The sequence below is a fragment of the Littorina saxatilis genome, linkage group LG4 (assembly GCF_037325665.1).
Source record: "Littorina saxatilis isolate snail1 linkage group LG4, US_GU_Lsax_2.0, whole genome shotgun sequence".
NCBI classification, from domain to species: domain Eukaryota; kingdom Metazoa; phylum Mollusca; class Gastropoda; order Littorinimorpha; family Littorinidae; genus Littorina; species Littorina saxatilis.
In genome coordinates, this window is record NC_090248.1 from 32975467 (window position 1) to 33002483 (window position 27017).

Here is a 27017-nt window from a genome sequence, read left to right on the forward strand (position 1 = left end):
GAGCGTCTTCGGATATTCCCGGCGTTCTGTTACTGTTACCTATTTTTAGAAGGTCAACGCAGTGTACAGAACGTAAATTGGACCCGTAAATTATCCTCACTGTAAAAGTGCAAAGGTCGAATCAATTTATAGCCACGCGAAAAATACACTGTCATCTATCTCTCTATAGATACGGCTTCTCTGTGTGTGTGTGTGTGTGTGTGTGTGTGTGTAAGTGTGTGTGTCTCTATGTAAGCAACACCTGTGCATTCTTCAGTTCTGTTTGTGATGTGGTCTGGCGGCTTTTGTGTAATTTTATGTACTGGCCTTCCTTTGAGAAGCCATAACTTGCTCAGTCCTGTTTGAGTGGAGTTCGCCTCCAAAGGTGATTAACACGGTTACATTCGTCGACAAGGATGGGACTCGATATGGTCAGGAATGGCATTATGGCCACTGAATCATTTTCGTGCTGTTCCCATTCCACGAATCTGGGAGGGACCTAAGCTTGGCGGGTCCATAGTTCGGACCCGGCGAAGCCGGCGTACGGCTCTAAGTACTTCTTCCCGGCGAAGCCGGCTACCCGGCGAAGCGGGTATTCATTCTAGTTACACTATGTATCATGTGAATACTGACTTCAAAAGTGGCCCTTACTAATGAAGCACACAAAACATTATATCACAAAGACATTAAGAACCTACAAGAGAAATTAAGTTATCAATTGAATTGTTTAATTTGATTTGAAAAGATAGATCGAAGGCGTCACTCCGGCCAAAAGCACGGTCGGGGCCAGCGACCACAACTTAAGTTTAAATCTGTCTGCGCTATCGAGGACCCAGGACACACTCATTCTTAGTCACCTCCCCTGCCGCAGGAAACAGATGGCGCCATAGCGTTGTTGTATGTAGCAACACTTCCGGGCGCGACATCCCATGTAAGCATTGGTTAAAGTTCCACTATTTTGGGGGATTTTTCTTCTTTCATAAAGTTCAGAACTGCACGTGAAGTGTAGGAATCAGACGCACGTCTTTTTTATACACCAAAATACTAATTTTGGATTACAGATCAATATGGTTTGTGGATGAAGTGACCTAATTTTTGACACAATAATTCGTGACAATACACGATGATGCTGTGTCAGTCAGTGTGTGCAACGGGTTTTGTAGTAAATTGTATAATTAAAGATAATTGAACTGTGTGTGATTCAGCTGCGGAACGTGAATACGATTGGTCAGGCTGTCATCAGTTTGTCTAGTTTAACACACAACAAAAGTAATGCGGGTTCTCTGATGTCAACCGACACTGCATAGTCTAACGGAGCTGCCAACTGCTACGGTGTAGCATGCTACGTTTTTGAGAGCATTTGCTACGCCAAGCTAAAAATGCTTACCGTTAAACAAAAGATCACAAACATGCAATAGTTCGCTCTTTTTTTGTGAGTCATGTTACTCATTTGTGCTTCCCACCCTGCTTAGCGGTCACAAAATGGGTAAGAAAACATTGTCTACACGGAAAAGTGGGGCTGCAGATACTCTCTAGTGGGCATTTTATGTTCCTGCATTCTCATTAAACTTGATTAAAAATGTATATCCTTGTGCAAGATGGCTTAAATGCCGACGTAGGAATTCATTTTAGAAAATGCTGTGCACACTTAAACACAATTTGCTAATGCTACGCTGAAAATTCCAGAAACTGAAATATAAATCGCTACATTTGAGGCTTCACAAGGGTTAGCAGGTCTGCATATATAGATACGCCACAGCTGAAGGAAAGCAGGTAGCAAAACGGTGCAGTCAACATTTTAAGAGAAAAAAAGGCAGGTGGTGGGGGAGGGTGAGATGAGGCAAGTAGCTGTTAAAATAGGAAAAAAAAATCGAACAAGCAGTGACACTAGCGTGAAACACCCATCTTTGTGGAACATTGAATAACATCTTGATTAAGGGACTATAGCGAGGGGTGTACATGAACACTTCCCCTTTTTTAGTGGCAGTAGGCAATCATTATTTTTGCTTTATCAGTGATTTGTGTCTTTTGCTTTGGACAGATTTTTGGAGGGATAGTAGGTCTAGAAAAGTTGGAACTTTGAAGGCCAGCCAACTTCTTGAAAGGTATGTATTTTTATTACTTTTATTTTGTTGAGTAGGACAATTAACTTACAACACCAGTAAAGATCAGAAGAAAAGACCTGTTAACTGGTCCATGCACATAAAAGAAAATATAAGCTGTTCACAGGAACTCATCTATTTACAGGTATGGATTGTAATCACAACAGCCCTGAAGTGGTGAGTATTTTACTCGCCATGGCGAATAGAAACATGTAACTGGCGAGTAGAAATGTTCATCTACTCGCTAAATGTGAGTTAAGTTGCTGAAACAAAGGGTTTGTTTGGCGAGTAATATATGCTCCCTGGCTTGTACATTTTGAGAAGCCAAAGGCTTGTGCATCATTTTTTGGATTTTCAGGGCTGCATAATGATTTTTTTCTTTCCACTTTTTGATGAAACTATACTGCTGCTTTTGTTCTTGCTGTAGCTGTTATTGTTGGGAGTTTCTTGAATCGATTTTCTCTCTTGTTTAGATTTCTCCCAATTATCACAGCACCCTTACCCTAGCCTGCAGAAAACCAACCTCAACTTTACCATGACGCGACGTGGTGCAAAGGGTGGAACCGCCCTGGTTGACACAGACATCGGCTTTGACCTTGACCGCCTGTTTGACCATTACAACATGGACCACATTCCTAAGCATCAACGCCTTGATCAGTTCAAGCAGCGTAATCTTCCCCATGTGAAGCACTACAAAGCTGCTGTCAACATTTTTGGCGGTCCGATCAGCCGTAAGCGTGTCATCATCGCCCCTCCCATGGAGACGCCCCTGAAAAGGAAGCTAGGGCTGTACATGAACCAGGTGCAGTTTCCACAACCCCCTGTTCTGAACAGCTCTGTGAATCCAGCGAATGAACCTTCAAGGATATTTTCCAGTACAGAGATCCATGATCAGGTGAGGTGTTCTTTTATCGTTAGTTTATGTGTGTTTGCTTAAACTTGTTTAAAAAAATTTGAATTTTTGCATATTGTTTTGTCGGTAGATACAAATGTACTGGGATTTTATGAAGTTGTGGTAATAGAATAAAAGGTACAGAATGGAGAACAAAACTGCCTGCTCCTTGCTGTGTATGCGTTTGACTATGTGCGCGTGTGCCCACATGTGTGCATATCTGTGTGTTGTAGAATGAACCTCATCTGGAACAATCACAAGCAATTAGTTTGAAAATGCATTAAGTAAAATAAAGTATTTTGTAATTCACCTATTTACTTTCCAACAAAATATAATTCACTTTGTTACTAAAGCTGCACATTTAATTCATTGTTGCAGGAAGAAAAAGAGAAGGAGATGAAGTACAAAAAGTGGTATGCTGAGCGGCAGGCACTGCGAGACAACTTGGAGGGAATGGGACTGAGCGAAGCTTTCCTTCAGGGCAAGGCAGACAAGACGGAGCTCGAAAAGCGAGTGGAGACTCGGCTTAGGGCAGCTCGGCTATTCAAACCAGAACCACCCCCTCCCCCAGAACCAGTGCCAGAGGAAAAAGAACCTCCAGTAGTGCCGAGTGTTAAGGTAGGTGCATACAGTTTATGCATGAAACAGTAGAAATCTGTGATAAGTCTTGACCATTGTTAGAGAAGTGTACGTCTGCAGTTCGACCATGGCTAATTCATGGGTAATTATGCTGGTTGTGATTTATTACACTAGGTACCCGTGCCATCAGCCCTGCAGATTCTGGACAAGTTCCTGACAGATAAGAAGATGCGCCTGATCGACCTGTTCCGCAACGCTGACACCAACAATGACTGGAAACTGACAAAATCAGAATTACAGGCTGCAATTAAAAAAGTGAGCTGATGAAAATTGTGGGTCCTTGTTTAGTGTGTCTATATGTGATAGCTGAAACAAATGTGATAGTTCTGCGTTTTAGTGTGTCTATTCCTGTGAAATTCTTACTTAGTAGACAGTGAGAAGAAATTTAGAGAAACATTGTCTGATCAAGCTGACAGCTGTGACAAAATTACCAGAAATCACAAGAAAATGTCAGTGCTTGGTGTTTCTGTGAATATTTCTGTAAGTACTTCTGTTGCTGACATTGACTTGCTGCTGTGTGGTCTTGAGTATAGCTGCATCTTAATCCAAACCTTTCTTACAGTACGACATTCCTCTGACTGGTTCAGATGTTGAGGATATGATGGTTACCCTGGACCGCAACTTTGATGAGCATTTGGACTTCAAGGAGTTAGCACAGGGGCTTGCGACACTTAGAGCTGAGCGAAGAGTCATCAGGCGACAGCAATCTGCGTCCGAGACCTCTGGAAAACAGACTCAGTCTTCACCGCTAGACAACATTTCTCGTAAGTCAGAGTTTTTCATAAAATATATATTTATGTGTTTTCGTATTCCTTTGTGATTTTTCAGTGGAAGTTTGCTGCTTGTTGTGTGTGTGTTCAGGCACGATTTACATAACATGGAATTTACCGTATGTCAATGGTAAAATCTTGAAAAGTTGGAAATAAAATTGACAAGAGGTCACACGCACCGGTTTGTATATTGGTTGACCGGTTTCTTCCTGAAAATCGCTGGGTATGTTCATGCCCACCTTATTTTGGTATTTTTCTGGAAAAACTGACTTGTTAATGTGTTATCATGTTATATATTTGTGCTTATGGGAAGTTATGCTACTCATGCTTGTTGAACACTGCACATTTCAGCTTACAGCAGAGATCAAATGAACTCGAACCAAAGCCGAAATACGATGAAATCCAACCAGAGCCGAGAGCAGATGGGGTCAAAGAACAACAGAGACCAGAGTAACGTCAACCAAAACAATTACTCCAGTTCTTCACTGTCACACAAGGGTCAGAGTGATGCAGAGCAGTATAAAGTGGATGACGTTGGGGAAATAGAAACATCTCTGGTAAGTTTTGGACTGTGTGTGTGTGTGTGTGTGTGTGTGTGTGTGTGTGTGTGTGTGTGTGTGCATGCATGTGCATGGGTGGGATTTTTCCGGTATATGCCGGAAATCCGGAATCGATTATAGCCTCTTTTTATTTTTTAGTTCGGTTCAGGATTCATAACATTTTTCAGTCCCACCCATGCATGTGTGTTGTCTTTCTTTGGTAGTGGAGAACTGTAAACATGCTGAAAGCTGTCACATTTCCAAACATAGCAGCCATGCGATTATGCATCTGTTAAAAATGTGGCATATGGGCCAGACAGTCAGCAGATCATGAAAAGGAAAGCTAAATTGTAAAGAAAAAGAAACGGAACAGACAAAACGTGCTGTAAACTCCTTTGTTTCAAGATAGTAGTTTCTAATTCTATGCACTATCAGCAATGGTGTAGCTCCCATGGGGTCGCCTTCACGCGGCGGGAGCGTTTAAACAGAGCTACCCCACCCCTTTACTTCTCTTCTTTTGTCTTATTTCTGCCTTACCAGTCCTTTCACCTATATTTCCTTCCAAGAAAACTCTCCCTACTATTCCCTGCAGTTTTCCAATTCTTTTCTTGTTGTCTTATTTCTACCTGACTGGATCCATCACCTTTATTTCACTTACCAAAAGTCTTCTTTTCCACATCCTTATTTCTCTGCACCCCGCATGTCGTAAGAGGCGACTAACGGATTCTGTTTCTCCTTTTACCCTTGTTAAGTGGTTCTTGTATAGAATATAGTCAATGTTTGTAAAGATTTTAGTCAAGCAGTATTTAAGAAATGTTTAGTCCTTTGTACTGGAAACTTGCATTCTCCCAGTAAGGTCATATATTGTACTACGTTGCAAGCCCCTGGAGCAATTTTTGACTCACATGCGAAGCAAAAGTGAGTCTATGTACTCACCCGAGTCGTCCGTCCGTCCGTCCGGAAAACTTTAACGTTGGATATTTCTTGGACACTATTCAGTCTATCAGTACCAAATTTGGCAAGATGGTGTATGATGACAAGGCCCCAAAAAACATACATAGCATCTTGACCTTGCTTCAAGGTCAAGGTCGCAGGGGCCATAAATGTTGCCTAAAAAACAGCTATTTTTCACAATTTCCCCATTTTCTCTGAAGTTTTTGAGATTCAATACCTCACCTATATATGATATATAGGGCAAAGTAAGCCCCATCTTTTGATACCAGTTTGGTTTTCCTTGCTTCAAGGTCACAGGAACTCTTCAAAGTTGGATTGTATACATATTTTGAAGTGACCTTGACCCTAAACTATGGAAGATAACTGTTTCAAACTTAAAAATTATGTGGGGTACATGTTATGCTTTCATCATGAGACACATTTGGTCACATATGATCAAGGTCAAGGTCACTTTGACCCTTATGAAATGTGACCAAAATAAGGTAGTGAACCACTAAAAGTGACCATATCTCATGGTAGAAAGAGCCAATAAGCACCATTGTACTTCCTATGTCTTGAATTAACAGCTTTGTGTTGCATGACCTTGGATGACCTTGACCTTGGGTCAAGGTCACATGTATTTTGGTAGGAAAAATGTGTAAAGCAGTTCTTAGTGTATGATGTCATTGCTAGGTTTAGTTATTTGACCTTGACCCTGAAGGTCAATGTCATGTAAAGGTCAAGGTCAAGCATGTGAGTCGTATGGGCTTTGCCCTTCTTGTTTGATTAGTGCTTTTGTGAACAAGAAACACTTAACAAGTGGCTCTATCCCATCTCCCCCCTTTCCCCTATCCCATCTCCCCCCTTTCCCTCGTCGCGATATAACCTTCGTGGTTGAAAACGACGTTAAACACCAAATAAAGTAAAGCAATGGTGTAGCTTAGCTAGCTGTATATATAGGCTTGTCTAAGTGTTGTGCTTCCTGAAGTATATATAGCTTCAGGAAAGAGCTCCTCTTGGGCAGCATTATACATCTTCTCATACAGTGTAACCTGTGTTTAATTGCCTTCATTTTAAAACTCCCTCTACACTAAGACCTGGGTTTCTAAAATTGTTACTAAAATCATCTCTATTTTAAAACTCCCTCTCTTTTTAAAGTTCTACTTTTTTTTTTTTAGACGTTTGAAGGTCTTAACATAGAGGTGTGACTGTGTTTTCAGGGCTTGAAGGTGTTAACTTAGAGGTGTGACTGTGTTTTCAGGGCTTGAAGGTCTTAACATAGAGGTGTAACTGTGTTTTCCGGGCTTGAAGGTCTCAACATAGAGGTGTGACTGTGTTTTCAGGGCTTGAAGGTCTTAACATAGAGGTGTGACTGTGTGTTCAGGGCTTGAAGGTCTTATCATAGAGGTGTGACTGTGTTTTCGGGGCTTGAAGGTCTCAACATAGAGGTGTGACTGTGTTTTCAGGGCTTGAAGGTGTTAACTTAGAGGTGTGACTGTGTTTTCAGGGCTTGAAGGTGTTAACTTAGAGGTGTGACTGTGTTTTCAGGGCTTGAAGGTCTTAACATAGAGGTGTAACTGTGTTTTCCGGGCTTGAAGGTCTCAACATAGAGGTGTGACTGTGTTTTCAGGGCTTGAAGGTCTTAACATAGAGGTGTGACTGTGTTTTCAGGGCTTGAAGGTCTTAACATAGAGGTGTGACTGTGTTTTCGGGGCTTGAAGGTCTTAACATAGACGTGTGACTGTGTTTTCAGGGCTTGAAGGTGTTAACTTAGAGGTGTGACTGTGTTTTCAGGGCTTGAAGGTCTTAACATAGAGGTGTAACTGTGTTTTCCGGGCTTGAAGGTCTCAACATAGAGGTGTGACTGTGTTTTCAGGGCTTGAAGGTCTTAACATAGAGGTGTGACTGTGTTTTCAGGGCATGAAGGTCTTAACATAGACATGTGACTGTGTTTTCAGGGCTTGAAGGTCTTAACATAGAGGTGTGACTGTGTTTTCAGGACTTGAAGATCTTAACATAGAGGTGTGACTGTGCTTTCAGGGCTTGAAGGTCTTAACTTAGAGGTGTGACTGTTTTCAGGGCTTGAAGGTCTTAACATAGAGGTGTGACTGTGTTTTCAGGACTTGAAGGTCTTAACTTAGAGGTGTGACTGTGTTTTCAGGGCTTGAAGGTCTTAACTTAGAGGTGTCACTGTTTTCAGAGCAGCACACCCAGTTCGCTGGAACCACCCCCGCCAGACCTGAGGGAAGAGTGTCGTCAGTCGTCCTCGCCTGAAGAGATGGTGGCCCTGAGAAAGCATGACAGAACTGTGCTGGAGCGCTCAAAGTCAAAGAAATGGGTGAGGATCCTGCTGCACCATTGCTTGATACTTTCATATGGCCGCAGCCAAGTCAGTACGAATATGTTATAAGAGGCAGTCAATAAATTTGTTCTTTCTTCCTTCCATCCCTTCTTTCTTATTTTGCTTATTACATCATGAGTAGAAACCTCATAACATTTATCACAAGATGATTATTCTCTTGATAAGTGCTGAGACTTCTTGTGTTGCTGTAGAGGCATGCCAAGAAAACATTAAGGCTGTAGAAATCTGCAAAGTCCAGGCAAGCTTCGCTGAATTCAGATATGTAATATCATTTAAGTACAGTGGAACCCCCCTTTTAAGACACCCATAAGTCTTAGAAAATCTGGTCTTAAAAAGGAGGGAGTCTTGAAATGAAGGGTAATTCTACAGATGTTATGAACAGATAATCTTTAAAAAAAAAAAGAAGCAAAAAAGCAGGGTCTTAAAAGGGAGGGAGTCTTAAATTTGGAGGGGTCTTCTAATGGGGGGTTCCACTGTATGTTTGGTCAACTCCTACCATGTGATCCCCGTTAACCTCCCTTGTTTTGAGATATCATTTTATAATTCAACTTCAGTGCAAAAAAATATTTCTGAAAATAATGTTCAATTCTACAGCCATGGACAGGCAAGAAAGGGTCATGTGATGAGATGCCAGGAGTGATTCGCATTGGGCATCTGAAGGTTGACCAACACTGTATGGAGTCCACCTTAGAGGGAGAAGTCGGTGTTCTTATGGACAAGTTTCGACGCAACCGTCTGAAGGAATACTTTGAGGTCATACGAGTATGTCACGAGAAGGGGCTTGTACTCACTCCAGAACTCCTGGACAGAGGTGAACATACTGAGGGGGGGGGGGGGGGGGGAGAGAAAGAAAGAGAGAGAGAGAGAGAGAGAGAGAGAGAGAGAGAGAGAGAGAGAGAGAGAGAGAGAGAGAGAGAGAGAGAGAGAGAGAGAGAGAGAGAGAGAGAGAGAGAGAGAGAGAGAGAGAGAGAGAGAGAGAGAGAGAGAGAGAGAGAGAGAGAGAGAAAGAGAGAGAGAGAGAATGAATGACTTTGATCTGGTAGCCGGTAGCTCTACTCCGCCCATCCCCGGCCACGTCAGATGGGTGGGAGTCGCCAGTCGCATTGGGTGGGCCCCTTTGAGGCTGAGGGCCCGGCACCGTCTTCACCTGGCTGCGACCCATGAATGAATGAATGAATATGAATGCATTCTTTGTGTGTGTGTATACCTGTCATCCCATGTGATTGCATGATTGTATACCTTGGGCATATTTAAGTGAATTCTCCGTAAACACATTCTTCCAGCCAGATCTTATCTAACCAGATTTTGCCCTTTCATCAGCACCTTCAAACCTTTTTCCTTCTGTCGACAGTACTGCTGTACCCACCAGAACTGCCCAGGTGGGAGTGTATGAAGAAGCTGGCGTTGCCGACAGGGCCTTTAGCAGGGTTGAGCGAGCAGTTTGCAAAGCTGCCAAGGAAACCCCAGACACCGCCAGAGATTCGTTACAAGGACAAAATGAAGAGGTCAAGTAACGGAACGCTGATGATCGACGTGAGGCACATGTACCCCCCATGGGCCAAGGTGTCCCCCGTCATCTCCAAGGAGAATCTGAGCACAGGCCGCGCCTTGGTGTCACACAAGCTGGACAGCTGGATGTCTTTTGAGGAGTATGACCAGTACACAAGGTGAGTGTCATTTTAATGGAAAGTGGTGAACAGGGGTGGTGGATGTCTTTTGAGGAGTACGACAAGTACACCAAGTGAGTGTCTTTTTAATGGAAAGTGGTTGATGTCTTTTGAGGAGTATGACAAGTACATCAAGTGAGTGTCTTTTAAATGGAAAGGGGTGAACAGGGGTGGTGGATGTCTTTTGAGGAGTATGACAAGTACACCAAGTGAGTGTCTTTTAAATGGAAAGAGGTGAACAGGGGTGGTGGATGCCTTTTGAGGAGTATCACAAGTACACCAAGTGAGTATCATTTTAATGGAAAGGGGTGAACAGGGGTGGTGGATGTCTTTTGAGGAGTATGACCAGTACACCAAGTGAGTGTCTTTTTTAATGGAAAGGCAGACCTGTTTACCAGTACGATTTGGGCGTATTCTGTACGCCAAATTATTATCGGTACGACAATACGCGACACACGCACAAAATACAACTAAGAAAAAGTCTAGAGTACGTTTTCTGGTGTTGGTGTGCTGATTACGGGATGGCACAACTAATACCGGTTTTGGTCTAAGGGAAATAACCCTGACAGCGAATGGAAACCTCGTTCAGTTGTTGGCACGTGCGATCGTCTGGACAATCGTGGCAAAATGAAGCGGACAAATTTGCCAGTTTCGGATGACTGTACCAAGTCTAAACAGCAGAAGCAGCAGATTTTCTTGGAGAAATATAAGAAAGAGCCAGGAATTGTGAAGTCTCCTGTGGGAAAAAGTCATGCACACTGCAAGTATTGTAAATAAGATTTCTCCGTTGCCGATGCCAGGAAATATGACATTGAACGACACTGCAGTTCCAAAACTCACCTGGACAAGGTTTCTGCAAAGAAATCCGCTGAAAGCTGCCAAGGAATTATGAAGTTCATTCCCGCAAAGCAAATCCTGCCAGAAGAAAAGGCTGACTAGTCCGTGCTGAAGCAATGTTTTCTGAGATGATTGTAAAAATGAACTCGCTACTGTCAACCGCAGATGTTATTTCATGAACTTCATCTTTTCATTATCAATCTGTTGCGAAGACACTGGTTATAAATAATGCTACAAACTTGACAAGTTAATAAAATTGTTTTATCCCTGTTGTATTGGAAGGAGTTAAATTCTGAAGGTGTTCACAAGACATGCTATTCTTACACAAACACGTTTACACCCACGCATACATTTTCCCCAAGCCCATTTGGCTTTGCTTGCAAAGTACGTACACCAACTTTTTGAAAAATACACAACTTTTTGGGAAAGTACTCTTGCCTCGGTTTAGGGTAAACAGGTCTGGAAAGGGGTGAACAGGGGTGGTGGATGTCTTTTAAGGAGTATGACAAGTACACCAAGTGAGAATGCTGAAGGGACATTAAAACCCAAAAACCAAACCAAACACCAAGTGAGTGTCATTTTAATGGAAAGTGGTGGATGTCTTTTGAGGAGTATGACCAGTACACAAAGTGAGTGTCATTTTAATGGAAAGTGGTGCACGTGCACGAGAAAGTTCCTAACAGTGAGGGAACCAACCGCTGGGTGGGACTGGTTAAAACTGAGATTTGTGTGAGATTTCAACCAATATGAAGCTATTTTGGGGTCCCAACCTTTCTTGTGTGTACTTTCTTGTACATGTACAAGCAATACCAATGCCACCAGACATGGGATTCTCAAGTATCCACTACTGAAATTCTACTGACATTGGTTACTACTTTGGTTGCCTACATTTTGCTGCTGATTTTGTCTAACTAACACACTGGAACCCGGCCTTTAGCAGATGCAGGTGGTCCACTGCTTTGAAATTTTGATGAAAATCATAAATTTCATAAATGAAAATAAGAGAAAGGAAACTTACTTGTTAACACTATTGTGACTAGCACTGCCACGGCGTTAACGTCCTGCCTGCCCAAGCTTGCCACCAAGAAACTTCCCAAAAATCTGTCTAGCAAGCTTGAATTAAGTCCAATCACCACCAAACTTTGTGTACTAATTCAAAAATGGATGCCCAGTTCAGTCGTGCTATTTATAAGTTTGTCACGCGATTTGTTTTAGCAAAGGGGGGTGAAAGGGGGATAATTTGTGTTTTTTAACGTTTTTTTGTGTGTGTTTTATTTTCCACTGCTTTTTTTAAAAGTTATTTTTTAACAGAAAGTATTATAAATAATGTTATAACCAAACAAGGTGTAAAACCTATGAATTAGCTGAAATATTGTTAACATTGTACACAGAAATAAGGAGACAGTACAAAGAAAAAAACAAGCAAATCACGCATTCACTCACAGCATCCTGACTCAAATGAAACAAAACTGTAACACTCACCAAATGATGTCTAGGTAATCCATATTGAATATATAAGTCACATTTTCACAACAAAGTACCAACTGTACACCTATGAACAATTCCAAAAGGATTTGAAGGCTCCAGCCATCCATTGTTATCAGTGCTGCCACGCCCCCATAGCTCCTGCACGATTCCGAGATACATGTTCGTCTAGCAGTATCACCCCCTACCACGTGTAGTTTGCCGACTCGTACTAGCAACAACGGGACTGTTTCTTCCTCAATATCACTGCTATTATCGCTTTCTTGAGGCTAAAACGACACGATGTATCATGATCTACAGGATCCTCAAGATCCAACATCCGGAGAATCTCCTCCCGTGACAAGGCTCGCCTTCGATTCATTTTTGACTCACATGCGAAGCAAAAGTGAGTCTATGTACTCACCCGAGTCGTCCGTCCGGACGTCCGGAAAACTTTAACGTTGGATATTTCTTGGACACTATTCAGTCTATCAGTACCAAATTTGGCAAGATGGTGTATGATGACAAGGCCCCAGAAAACATACATAGCATCTTGACCTTGCTTCAAGGTCAAGGTCGCAGGGGCCATAAATGTTGCCTAAAAAACAGCTATTTTTCCCATTTTTCCCATTTTCTCTGAAGTTTTTGAGATTGAATACCTCACCTATATATGATGTATAGGGCAAAGTAAGCCCCATCTTTTGATACCAGTTTGGTTTACCTTGCTTCAAGGTCAAGGTCACAGGAGCTCTTCAAAGTTGGATTGTATACATATTTTGAAGTGACCTTGACCCTGAACTATGGAAGATAACTGTTTCAAACTTAAAAATTATGTGGGGCACATGTTATGCTTTCATCATGAGACACATTTGGTCACATATGATCAAGGTCAAGGTCACTTTGACCCTTATGAAATGTGACCAAAATAAGGTAGTGAACCACTAAAAGTGACCATATCTCATGGTAGAAAGAGCCAATAAGCACCATTGTACTTCCTATGTCTTGAATTAACAGCTTTGGATTGGATTGGATTGGATTGGATAAGATTTACAGTCCAGTGAGGTTACCCTCATGGAAATTCGGGCTGCTTTCTCCCCGGGGAAAGCGAGCTGCCATACATACGGCGCTACCCATATTTTTTTTTTTTTTCCTGCATGCGTGTATTCATGTTTCCTGAGACTTAATGCCGTGTGAGATGGAATTTTTTTTACTTTATTCCAAGTCCCACGGGTATTTGATGGACATTTTTATCTATGCCTATACAATTTTGCCAGGAAAGACCCTTTTGTCAATCGTGGGATCTTTAACGTGCACACCCCAATGTAGTGTACACGAAGGGACCTCGGTTTTTCGTCTCATCCGAAAGACTAGCACTTGAACCCACCACCTAGGTTAGGAAAGGGGGGAGAAAATTGCGGCCTGACCCAGGCCTGAACACGCAACCTCTCGCTTCCGAGCGCAAGTGCGTTACCACTCGGCCACCCAGTCCATATTGTGTTGCATGACCTTGGATGACCTTGACCTTACATGTATTTTGGTAGGAAAAATGTGTAAAGCATGTGAGTCGTATGGGCTTTGCCCTTCTTGTTTTTGTTCGAAAACACCACGCAAATCTGCACTAATTTGATCAAGCCGGAAGAGAAAACCACGTGTATCAAGGGAAACAACTCAATTTATTGCAATCTTCAAAAACCGGGAAGCAATCACGAGTCTTGTACCTTGTATGACTGGTACTGAAAAATGCGCGTCCCGTCCATGGGCGTGTCAGCGCGGTTACTGATTTATCAGTGTCCCGTCGCGAAAGTGTTAAGAAATGATCCAAGAGTGTAAATATTGTCAATATTTTGGATTAGACTCAGTCCATGCTAACTTTTCAAAGAACTGGGTAAGAAGGATGAAGGAAAAACAAATCAGATATTAATTAATGGCAGAATAGAAGCAGATTGTTAAAATCAGAGATGAAAGTGATTTAAAATGATGAAAATATTTCAACTAGTCGGTGTAATGTGCCCAGTTTGGCCTAAGGGAGACAACTATGTTTATTGCAGCCCTTATACTCTTGAAATGATTCCCTCCCTTGGAAGGTCCTGAACCTGTTTTAACTTTGCCCCTTATCTGCGCAGAGAGAAAGAGAGAGAGAAAGAGCAGATTTGGAGATGAAGGAATAAAGGAAAAAATTGTTCTGTTTACGTACGCGTCCAACATCTTTTCATCTTAATTTATTTTGTAGTTCTGACTAGATGTGATAATTTTGCTGATATTGTGTTTGTATTTTTTAACTATATCAACCATTGTAGTGTTATAATGTTTGTACCTAATGAATGTGGTACTTGTTTTTTTCCAGACATCTGCCAAGACGCTACAAAAAGCTGAGTATAGCGACAACTGAGGGAGGACTGGACCATGCTGAAATCATGTCCTATACCAAGTATGTCGGTCTTGTTTTTACAATCTTAATTTTATTTGAAGCTATTACTCGAAATGAAAATGATGGTGAAAAATTCATTATCACAAGGACTGCATTTACCAGTACGTTTGGGTGTTCTTCTGGAAAATATGTCAAATGCCATAAAATGCTTATCATTATGTATGTACAGGATTATGATTATGTTGATTCATCTGACAGTATTTTTCTCCCTCACAGGAATAATAAAAAGATTGCATTTCAGGATTTGACTGGTTGGTGTAACAGAGTGACCGTTTTTGTTGTTGTGGTTTTGAGTTTGTGTGAGATCGAGATAGCTGCTGAATCAGACTTTGAATATAATTGCACCACAAATGACAAACTCTACCACCTCTCTACAGCCATTGATGCAGACAAGACTAGACACAGATGTCACTATTCTCCCACTTCCTCCATCCTCTCTTCTGATACCCAACATTAGTTATAGGCATTTGGCATTACGGTGGAACCCCTGTTTTGCCGAGTTTATTACTGTTATTTTATGATACATACTTCAAAATCCTATGTTCTGTTATGACTTATGAATTATTAAAATATGTCAAATTGAATGTTTTATATCATTTTCTTTCTTTAGGATGGCAGATTATAATTCTAACATGTCTGCAGTGTGAGTATTATAAAAGAAAATATTTGTTGACTTGACATGTGTATCAGGGATGCGAAAGACACTTGCCCACGATGTCTAGAAATAATGTTATTACTATAGGCGATCAAAAACAGCAAATCACTTGCCTCCAAAGTAGCATTTTAGAATGTCCAACTGTACAGTTGTTTACTTCAGTGTTATAGCAAAATGTGTATATGTTGCCAAGATCCTTCTCTCATTTGCCTACTTAGTAAATAGGTTTGACTAAGAGTTTGTTTTGAGTCAGAGGAAATATGGAAAAAGTTGTGGGCCTGTGAATTTGAAAAAGAACTTAGTCGTTGTGCAAGTGGACATTTTTAACTTCTGCATCCATGTACATTGTATTCCAATTCATGAGATCTTGTTTTGTTTAGTTTTGCCAGTCTATCTTATTTGAAACTGTTAGTTTAGTCTTACCCAAGTGGACTATTATGTTGAGAAATTCCACATTAGGTTACAGTGTTAAAACATATTTCAAATATAGTCTACTTGCCTCCAAGCACTCACAGACAAAACACAAAGCAGATTTTATGATTTTCTGTAAATTTCAAGCCTGAAGCATCTGTTCTTGAAATTTGTGCAAAATAATCCGTTGAGAAAATGTTTGGTATATATATCCAGATATGTATGTGATGTCTGTCAGCGGTGGCTTATACCTACTTTTTATCGCTGATTTTGACAAAGACAAAAACGAAAAACCCTATGCTTAGCATTGCCCACTGACTCTCCAGGGAGTTGCCCCTCCATTCTGTTGGGGAACTTCTGTGGTGCATGGATTTCTGGGGCTTTTTTTCTGTCCAACTTAAGTCTAAGAAGCAGCAATGGTTTAAGGCAATTGGCGTTTATTTGTTTTGCATGGATGGACGTATGTGTTTGTGCGTATGTGTGATTACTTTTCTTCAACCTGTCATGAAGTGTGAAATATACATTCAGAGGCAGTAAGAAATATCGTTACAATAGGAAAGTCACGGACAAGCCCCGGAGGTAAAATTAGTGAGCACACTTGAGATAGTGTGAGAGCAAAAAAACTGATTTAGAAAGTTGGCAAAGGTCTGGGAAATTAAATTTGAAATAAATGTAATGTGATCCACCACCCCCAGACCTTGGTTTATTTCTCTTTATTTTTTCACATTTCTTTTCATTTTTAGTTGTATGTTTTTTTGCAGTTTGTTTTCCATTCATATTCATAATAATTCTTTTGTTTTGTCATTGAGTTTTTTGGGGAAGTTTCTATTGTCCTTTTGTTGTTAGCTATATAGGTTTTTCACATATTGGTTAGTTGCTTTATTTTCAACTGTTGGTCAGAAACTGATTATATTCTTTGTAGACATTGAAAAGACGCCAAAAACAGAAAAATTATTTTTGTTTTGGGTAGTATTTAGGGTATAAGTTTTTAAAACAGTAACAGGGTATTTTTGTATCTCCTTTTATTTTTGTTGACTCACCTAAAGGATCAAGAGAGTCTTAATAATGAGGAGTTTTAGGCTATATGCTATTGGCATCATCTTGATTAGGGTGCCCGTGTGTGCCGTGTGCGTGCGTGCGCGCGTGTATGCATGCATGCGCATGTGCATGCATGTGTAAGTGTGTGATCACGTGCGCATGTGTGATATATCCAACCAGTTAGGCCAAACTAAAGTATCTGTTGATTTAGGGTAACGTGACCAAAAAAGATAGGGTCGGTTAGGTCAGCTTTTTTTAATTATTTTTTAAATTTTGTTTGTATAAATTCAGTCGATTTTAAAGGAGGTTACTTCCCTTAGTCTTGGTATGGTTTGCAAAATGTGCCAAAAGTTTTAGTTTTTTTGTGAGAAATGAAAAAAAAAGTTTTAGGGTCGGTGGGAAAAAATAATGCCACTTTACCCAAAACCAACTTTTTTTTGTGTGCCTTATGGTATGTTAAATATGTATTCAGTTTACCGGTGACAGACAAGGACAAACACAGGAGGTAAAGTAGTGAGCAAGCTTGGAATATAGACAAGTCCAGGAAATTGAAATACTGTAGACAGAGGATGTGTCATATACACCATTTTCTCTTGAAGTTCCAATGTCTTCTTTTCTGACAATGATGTTAAATGAGGCGCAGCGTTATTATGAGTTTCTAATATGCTGACTGTTAGCAAATGATAACAGACATGTTGAGAAAAAGATATCAAGCATGAGCCTTTTAGGCGAATGCTGATATCGTTTGTGAGACATGTCTGTTATCATTTGCTACATGTATACAGTCAACATATTAGAAATAACGGTTTTATTACCGTTTAATTTGACCAAAAGAAATTTTGAAGCGACCCCGCGAATTAGACAGAACAGTCGCAATGGGAACTTGAGCGCTCCTACCTGATTATGCCTGTCAGTCAAAGAATTCTCGTGACCTGGGTCAGCCAATCAGAGTAACATACCTGACGTGATGAATATTCACAGGTCAAATGCGTTTGACACACAACAATTACAAGATAAACCATGTTGAACATGCGTTTCGGTTGCTTCGCTTTTTCTTGTTGAACAGAGAGCGACAGATTTAGAACCGACTCCAGGCAGATGGAAAATGACGTAAAGATACATTTGACGTAATGTGAGTGACGCAATTTCACTTGATTTTTCCGAACTTAGATCATTTAGATTTCAAGTGAGTGGGTCGGCATTGCACACTCAGAGGATGGGCGGTGCTTTGCTGTTCCGTAAAGCACCCACCGACAAAACTCGCTTTTCGGCATTTTGTAGATAAAGAGAGTATTATCTGACAGCATTTGAAGTGTCCTTCTTAAGAATAAATCACGCTGATATTGTTGATTTAAAGTTTTACTTTGTCTTGTTAATTTTTAGCTTGATAAACAAAAAAGGTCCCTGCCTGAACGTTATGACATTTAGAGGCTCACCTAGAATCCGTCCTGATTGGTCAAAAAGCCATATGGGGCACTGAATTGGTAATAAGATAAGATCTGGGAAACAAAGGGACATGGGCGCTCAAAATATATACATGTGCAACAGGAGGAGGTGACAGTTATGTGGTGCCAGTCTCCTGCACCCCTAAGAATAAAAAGCATTGGCATGAACAAGTGGCTTTCAAGCGAAGATGAGAATTGTCTAGTTTAAGGCAGTGTGCGGCACTAAAATTTAACTTTGAGAATACAAAGTGTCTTATAAAAATGATGAAAAAATGGTAAAACTAATAGACATAAACTACCGTTGCAATGAAAATTTACTGCCGCCATGTTAGATTTCTAGGAAACGGTTTTACAGCAACATCATACATCAGAAATGCATAAGATTTGACACAAGTATACACATGACTTGTATCTACAATCATATAGAACGATATTTTGACAAAAGATTAGAGTTGAATTTAAATTAATTTTTGTAATAAGGATTAATCAATTTCTAACCACATATTCATTCATCTTTATTACAAAAATTGATACAAATTCAACTCTAGTCTTTTGTCAAAAAATCGTTCTATATGATTGTAGAAGTCATGTGTATCCTTGTGCCAAATTTTATGCATTTCTGATGTATAATGTGGCTGTAAAACCGTTTCCTAGAAATCCAATATGGCGTTGTTTATGCCAGTTTCCATACCAACGGCTGTCTATGTCCTTTAGTATGCACACATTTTTCATTCATTTTCATAATTCACTTCAATAACTACCCAGAAAACTGAGTTAATTCATGTATTCTCCAAGTTTAATTTTCGTAATTTTAGTGCCTCACATTGCCTTAATAATAATATCTCATCACAAGGTGACTCAATGCTGGATATTTTCTGGGGTACCAGGGAATTTGGATCTGAATAACTCTCACTTACTCTTCTTCAATAGTCGTGTATAGTATATTTTAGAACACTAATTACAACCCTTTGTTTATTTCTTTTCTGACAAGATAAAAATCTTCTCATATTTTGGTTTGATTTTGCTTTAAACAAAAAAACATTTCTTTCCTTTTTCCTCTATTTTTCTTTATTGTTTTTAAAGTTAATGGTGGGGCGGGGATGTAGCTCAGTCAGGGCTGGGATGTAGCTCAGTCGGTAGCGCGCTGGATTTGTATCCAGTTGGCCGCTGTCAGCGTGAGTTCGTCCCCACGTTCGGCGAGAGATTTATTTCTCAGAGTCAACTGTGTGTGCAGACTCTCCTTGGTGTCCGAACACCCCCGTGTGTACACGCAAGCACAAGACCAAGTGCGCACGAAAAAGATCCTGTAATCCATGTCAGAGTTCGGTGGGTTATAGAAACACGAAAATACCCAGCATGCTTCCTCCGAAAGCGGCGTATGGCTGCCTAAACGGTCATACACGTAAAATTCCACTCGTGCAAAAACACGAGTGTACGTGGGAGTTTCAGCCCACGAACGCAGAAGAAGAAGAAAAAAAAGTTAATGTTTTTTTTTAGAGCTCATTCGTTGGGATTTTATTTTTTAATGTTTGTTATGGCATTTATATAGTACTAGAATGAATACCCGCTTCGCCGGGTAGCCGGCTTCGCCGGGAAGAAGTACTTAGAGCCGTACGCCGGCTTCGCCGGGTCCGAACAATGGACCCGCCAAGCTTAGGTCCCTCCCAGATTCGTGGAATGGGAACAGCACGAAAATGATTCAGTGGCCATAATGCCATTCCTGACCATATCGAGTCCCATCCTTGTCGACGAATGTAACCGTGTTAATCACCTTTGGAGGCGAACTCCACTCAAACAGGACTGAGCAAGTTAGAGCTTATCTCTAAGCCCTTTTGAACTGTTATGGCTTCACAAAGGAAGGCCAGTACATAAAATTACACAAAAGCCGCCAGACCACATCACAAACAGAACTGAACAATGCACAGGTGTTGCTCACATAGAGACACACACACACACACACGCACACACACATACACAGAGAAGCCGTATCTATAGAGAGATAGATGACAGTGTATTTTTCGCGTGGCTATAAATTGATTCGACCTTTGCACTTTTACAGTGAGGATAATTTACGGGTCCAATTTACGTTCTGGACACTGCGGTGACCTTCTAAAAATAGTAACAGAACGCCGGGAATATCCGAAGATGCCCCCTTCATACTGTAGTGCACCACACGAAGGAAGGGAGGTAAACGCTGAAAACATGGAGAAGATGAGAAGATAAGGAAGAGTTACTTATAATGGTGAAATGAACACAAAAACCAAATTCGGTTCAGCGCTGCGCGCTGAGAGCACGTGTTGAAATATCTCATCGATGATATTGTGTCCGGGGTGTAGCTGAATACGGTGTCCAAATTTGAAAAAGATCCACCGAGAACTTTGGCTTTGGTGTGTCGGTATGGGGGCCCGGGTAGCTGAGGTGGAACCAAAATAGCTGAGGTGGAACCAAAATCGGTTCAGCGCTGCGCGCTGAGAGCACGTGTTGAAATATCTCATCGATGAGGTTGTGTCCGGGGTCTCTCTGAATAAGCCCACCAAATTTGAAGCAGATCCATCGAGAACTTTGGCCGTGCATCGCGAAGACACAGATACACAGACACACACACAGACACACAGACAGACACAAGTCGTATATATATATAGATTGGTAGCAAACACACAAGGCTCTCTTGAGCGTAGTGTAAGTCATTGTTGTTGCTTCTTTTATTTTCAGTCTAGTAATTTGATTTAAAAAGCCATCTTCAGAAAATTTTAAATTCAAAATTTGTTTTAAATTATATGTACCCCTTTCTTCGATACTCTTTCTAAGACTTTTGGATCATTTTTTTCATCATTGACATTTGTTTTGTTTGTTCATATTTTATATCATTACTGCATGAAAACATGATACATTTCATAACTTTATTTTAATACTGGCTTTGACTATGCCACTTTAAATTGAAGGGAAAAAAAAAGGGAATGAAGACTTTCACCATAAACTGTTCCTGTTGCTGTGTCACACAATATCTCCAGTATCTGGTAACCTAGCTGTCCCGACTTGTCGATGTTCACGATATGACGGTCTGAATTTATTATTTTCTTTATTCAGGAGTACCTCTTTTGGTGCCAAACCTCTGTTATAAGTATGACGGAAGGTTATGTTATGTTGAATTTGAATATTTGTTGCGCAGAGGTCGTTTTGTTTTTGTTTTCTAAATTGATTTCTGCCTGTCTGTTGTATTTAAAGGTGTCACTCAGGGTGAAATTTAGCAGGACATTTCATACTGAGATTTTCATTTCAAAACACACCTCTTACTACGGAAGCTAACGTAGTAGCAGACTACACACACACAAACGCTACTAACCCCCCTCCCCCCCCCCCAACCCCACCCATCCTCCATTTTTTGTATAGTCTCATCTTCTCCAAGACACATCAACAGTCGTAGGCATTGGCATCGTCAGGTGTGTGTGTGCGTGTGTGTTTGTTTGAATGCCTCTCTGTGTGTGTGTGAATGCCTCTGTGTGTGTTTGAATGCCTGTGTGTGTGTGTGTGTCTGTGCATGTGTGTGTGAATGTCTGCGTGTATGTGTTAGTTAATTTTTTTCAAACCTTTAACTCTGTTTAAATTATGCATTCAGGTCAGGCATTGAGAGTGACAAGGAAAAAGTCAAGAGGTAAAACTACTTAGCACGGTTGTTTTTTTTTAGTATATTGATAGATCAGGAAACTGAGGGAGAAAGTAGTCCAAGACCTGGAAAACTATTACACTAAAAATGTCAGTTTGTGTCAGATTCACCCACACCTTTTCAAGTTCCCCTGTCTGAGTTTCTGACAAGAGAAAATGTCTTTCCAGGCTTTGGTTTAATTCCTTCGTTTTCTTTTTTTGATTTGTTTCTTCTCCAGTTCTTTCTCATTTGATGAGTTTTAAAAATCACATGCACTTTTTGTAATTGATATTATTGAGGTGCAATACAAGCTGTTTGTGTTTTTTATAACTGATTAGTAAAAAATATAAAAAGGCTAGTGAGCGTACATAATGCTTTCTTGAATGCAGTTAGTCATTTTAGTTGCTTCTGCTATCATCAGGTTAGTAAGTTGATTTCAAAAGCTTATACATTTTCCAAAAGTATGCATGAGTTTAGAAATTCTTCAAGACAGTCATTTCATATTGACTAGAACAGACCAGAGGAAAGGAAAGAAAACTTCTTCTTCAATTATATTGATATACATGCCATACAGACTTCAGTATATATTATATTCAATGGTTTGCTTTATTCAGGGTTATAATGATTTTGATGCATCTGCAAGTTCGTCGTGAGCATGACAGAAAATCTTGTTTGGTTGACATTCCGATATTTGTTGATACGATTTTGTTTTGATGTAAATATTTTCATTCATGACACTTTGTTTTTTATCTCGATTTATTGGTTTCTTCAGTGCCCATTTGCATACAAAATGTGCGTGCTTTTTCTATCGTGAAGTGTCTTAACTGACTTCCTATGTTGCTTTTGCAAAGTGGGTTCGTCTCAGTGCATGCTGGTTTTGTTTGTTCTGTTTTTAAATTTTAACCGCCACACGTCATACACGTAAAACGTATTGTGGGAGTTCAGTACAGCAATACCTTTCCTTTATTCAGAACCTTTCATGATTATTCAACCGCAGCTGCATCGTGAGTATAATGGGTGCTCTGCTTGCGACATTGTTTAGGTTAAGGATTTTATTTTCGACTAAATCAAAATGCAAGAATTGTAGGTCGACACTGGAACGTTTAATTGTTGACAAAACAAAACGTTACATTTTCAATAATAATAATAATAATAATTTTTGTCTTTTATTAAATGTTCCAATAACCTTAAATTCTTGTGTTTTTATTCTGAATGTTGGAACGTTCGCAGTCTATTTGTTTGTGGATTTTAATATTCGACTGACTTTCCGATTGTGTTGTTGGGATAATTGAGTACGGTTTCTTTTTTTAAAAGAAAAAAAGTTGGTTTTTTCCTTGTATTTTGGGGGTATTTATTATCCTTTTCCACACTTCAGGTTGTGGCTGTTAATACTTGCTGCAGAGTTGATAATCTTTGTTTGCTTTCTATCTATTTGTTGAATGTTTGACAAGAAGCATGTGTGTGAGTGTCAGTGTGTGACTTCGCGAAGTCGACTTCGGGCTCAATTAAGGACCGCCTTAGGGACACACGTTCTCATTGGGTGATGCTTGACTGAGAACACTTTCTCAGAAAAAAAAGCTGTCTCATACAAGTTCATCTTCCTATCTTCTCTAACTTTTTTTTACTTTTTTTTTTTTTACCTCAGTTGCATGCAGGCTGCTTTAACCCTTCCTTGTTTTCTTCTCTCTTTTTTCTTTCCTTTTTATATTTAGTCAAGTTTTGACTAAATATTTTAACATCGAGGGGGAATCGAAACGAGGGTCGTGGTGTATGTGCGTGTGTGCGTGCGTGTGTGCGTGTGTGTGTGTGTGTGTGTGTGTAGAGCGATTCAGACTAAACTACTGGACCGATCTTTATGAAATTTGACATGAGAGTTCCTGGGTATGAAATCCCCGAACGTTTTTTTCATTTTTTTGATAAATGTCTTTGATGACGTCATATCCGGCTTTTCGTGAAAGTTGAGGCGGCACTGTCACGCCCTCATTTTTCAACCAAATTGGTTGAAATTTTGGTCAAGTAATCTTCGACGAAGCCCGGACTTCGGTATTGCATTTCAGCTTGGTGGCTTAAAAATTAATTAATGACTTTGGTCATTAAAAATCTGAAAATTGTAAAAAAAAAATAAAAATTTATAAAACGATCCAAATTTACGTTTATCTTATTCTCCATCATTTGCTGATTCCAAAAACATATAAATATGTTATATTCGGATTAAAAACAAGCTCTGAAAATTAAATATATAAAAATTATTATCAAAATTTTTTTTTCGAAATCAATTTAAAAACACTTTCATCTTATTCCTTGTCGGTTCCTGATTCCAAAAATATATAGATATGATATGTTTGGATTAAAAACACGCTCAGAAAGTTAAAACGAAGAGAGGTACAGAAAAGCGTGCTATCCTTCTCAGCGCAACGAATACCCCGCTCTTCTTGTCAATTCCACGGGCACTGCCTTTGCCACGGGCGGTGGAGTGACGATGCTACGAGTATACGGTCTTGCTGCGTTGCGTTGCGTTCAGTTTCATTCTGTGAGTTCGACAGCTACTTGACTAAATATTGTATTTTCGCCTTACGCGACTTTTTTCTTTTCTTTTTTTATGGGCGGTGAGCATATCCTTCTTCATTGGTCTTTTTATATTTAGTCAAGTTTTGACTAAATATTTTAACGTAGAGGGGGGAATCGAGACGAGGGTCGTGGTGTATGTGTGTGTGTGTGTGTGTGTGTGTCTGTCTGTCTGTGTGTGTGTGTAGAGCGATTCAGACTAAACTACTGGACCGATCTTTATGAAATTTGACATGAGAGTTCCTGGGTATGATATCCCCATACGTTTTTTTCATTTTTTTGAGTCACTTGAGAAAAAGTGACTCTATGTAATCGGTCAGTGTTAGTCTGTCCGGCCGGCCGTCCGGCCGGCCGTCCGTCCGTAGACACCACCTTAACGTTGGACTTTTCTCGGAAACTATCAAAGCGATCCGGCTCATATTTTGTTTAGTCGTGACCTCCAATGACCTCTACACTTTAACGATGGTTTCGTTGACCTTTGACCTTTTTCAAGGTCACAGGTCAGCGTCAAAGGAAAAATTAGACATTTTATATCTTTGACAAAGTTCATCGGATGTGATTGAAACTTTGTAGGATTATTCTTTACATCAAAGTATTTACATCTGTAGCCTTTTACGAACGTTATCAGAAAAACAAGGGAGATAACTAGCCTTTTCTGTTCGGCAACACACAACTTAACGTTGGGCTTTTCTCGGAAACTATAAAAGTGACCGGGCTCAAATTTTATGTGAACGTGACTCCCAGTGACCTCTACACTTTGACGTCTGCTTTGGTGACCTTTGACCTTTTTCAAGGTCACAGGTATGTCTTGAAGGAAAAAAATTGAAATATCATATCTCTGAAACTATTCATCGGATTTGATTCAAACTTTATAGGATTATTCTTTACATCAAATTATTTACATCTGTATTGTGTTGTGAATAGCAATTTCTTCCTGTCCATCTGATGCCTCATATAATATTCAGAACTGCGAAAGTGACTCGATCGAGCGTTTGCTCTTCTTGTTAATAAATGTCTTTGATGACGTCATATCCGGCTTTTCGTGAAAGTTGAGGCGGCACTGTCACACTCTCATTTTTCAACCAAATTGGTTGAAATTTTGGTCAAGTAATCTTCGACGAAGGCCGGGGTTTGGTATTGCATTTCAGCTTGGTGGCTTAAAAACTAATGAGTGAGTTTGGTCATTAAAAATCTGAAAATTGTAAAAAAAAATTTTTTATAAAACTATCCAAATTTACGTTCATCTTATTCTCCATCATTTTCTGAGTCCAAAAACATATAAATATGTTATATTAGGATTAAAAACAAGCTCTGAAAAGTAAAAATATAAACATTATAATCAAAATTAAATTGTCGAAATCAATTTAAAAACACTTGCATCTCATTCCTTGTCGATTTCTGATTTCAAAAACATATAGATATGATATGTTTGGATTAAAAACACGCTCAGAAAGTTAAAACGAAGAGAGGTACAGAAAAGCGTGCTATCCTTCTCAGCGCAAGTACTACCCCACTCTTCTTGTCAATTTCACTGCCTTTGCCGTGCGCGGTGGACTGACGATGCTACGAGTATACGGTCTTGCTGCGTTGCATTGCGTTCAGTTTCATTCTGTGAGTTCGACAGCTACTTGACTAAATGTTGTATTTTCGCCTTACGTGACTTGTTTCTTCTAACTTGACAGAGGTAATGAGTTGTACAAAAACCAGGTCTTGCAAGGTTACATGCTGGACAATCTGGGGCTTCACGAGCTGTCGCAAAAAATCATCATATGGTGATGCTGATGGGCTGAGAATACTTTCAAAAAGCACAAAACAGTCTCACATGATCTTCCTCAGCGTCTTATTTTCTCTATCTCCACGCAGGTCTCAACTGGGCGAAGACAAGATATGGCTTGCTGGATGAACTGATCCTTCCAAGAGTTATCGAAACTGAAAATCTTCAGTTGATTGCGTTTGATTTCATTTACTCTATCCCAATGCTGGGAAATTCAGGTCACTTCCTGCCGGAATTCAAACCTGTGACCTTGGGATCATAAGTCCTGTGCTCTACCAACTGAGCTACCCGGCCCCTAGAACATGAGAGGGTGCTGCTTTCACAAATGCACAAACATGTGACACAGTTGTTAACACGCTGTATTTTTTTATTTGTGTAGATATCAACTGGACGAGGACAAGTTCTGGCTCTGACACCGTCGGTTATCACGCTATCTTTTCTCTTTGTCTAGATATCAACTGGACGAGGACAAGTTCTGGCCTGGCTACATGCTGGACAAGCTGGTTCTTTACGAGCCCTCGCCCGACGGCAGTCCTGGGGGCTGGGGTGGTGGCCAGAGCGCTATCTTCCACCACACAGGACAAAAGAAGCGTGGCAACATTGGCAAGGAAAAGTTCACAATCTGACGGCAGAACGTTGTAGTGCGGAATTGACAAGCCCACGATTGACCAAACCAGAAAGGTGTCTGGGCCCCCCCCCCCCCCCCTCCCCCTCCCCTCCCCTCCCCCCCTCCCCTCCCCTCCCCTCCCCCCCCCTCCCCCCCCCCTCCCCCCAGGCGACTGCTAGATTATGGCCATTTGAGGTTCTAGTCTTGGGACGGTTTTCTGCTGGCGTGGGTGGGAGTATGTGTGAGTGTGTGTGTGAGTGTGTGTGT

At 40.5% G+C, this 27017-nt stretch overlaps 1 protein-coding gene across 5 annotated transcripts; it reads left to right on the forward strand.

The window, feature by feature from the left end:
* The first annotated feature begins 856 nt into the window (after positions 1-856).
* Positions 857-26846, forward strand: LOC138964520 (EF-hand calcium-binding domain-containing protein 12-like). 5 transcript variants are annotated; one of them, XM_070336502.1, is made up of 16 exons: positions 857-910; positions 2021-2084; positions 2227-2258; positions 2555-2976; positions 3352-3591; positions 3727-3867; positions 4175-4376; positions 4734-4939; positions 8055-8192; positions 8811-9027; positions 9568-9883; positions 14529-14612; positions 15223-15255; positions 21778-21813; positions 22776-22808; positions 26595-26846. In XM_070336502.1, the coding sequence occupies exons 4-16, from the start codon at positions 2617-2619 to the stop codon at positions 26767-26769; spliced, it is 2181 nt and encodes a 726-aa protein (XP_070192603.1). In that variant the 5' UTR covers positions 857-910; positions 2021-2084; positions 2227-2258; positions 2555-2616; the 3' UTR covers positions 26770-26846. The 5 variants fall into 5 exon arrangements, with proteins under 5 accessions (XP_070192603.1, XP_070192602.1, XP_070192604.1 ...); XM_070336501.1 differs by lacking the exon at positions 2227-2258 and having other exon boundaries at positions 859-910; XM_070336503.1 differs by lacking the exons at positions 2227-2258; positions 22776-22808 and having other exon boundaries at positions 859-910.
* Positions 26847-27017: the final 171 nt, after the last annotated feature.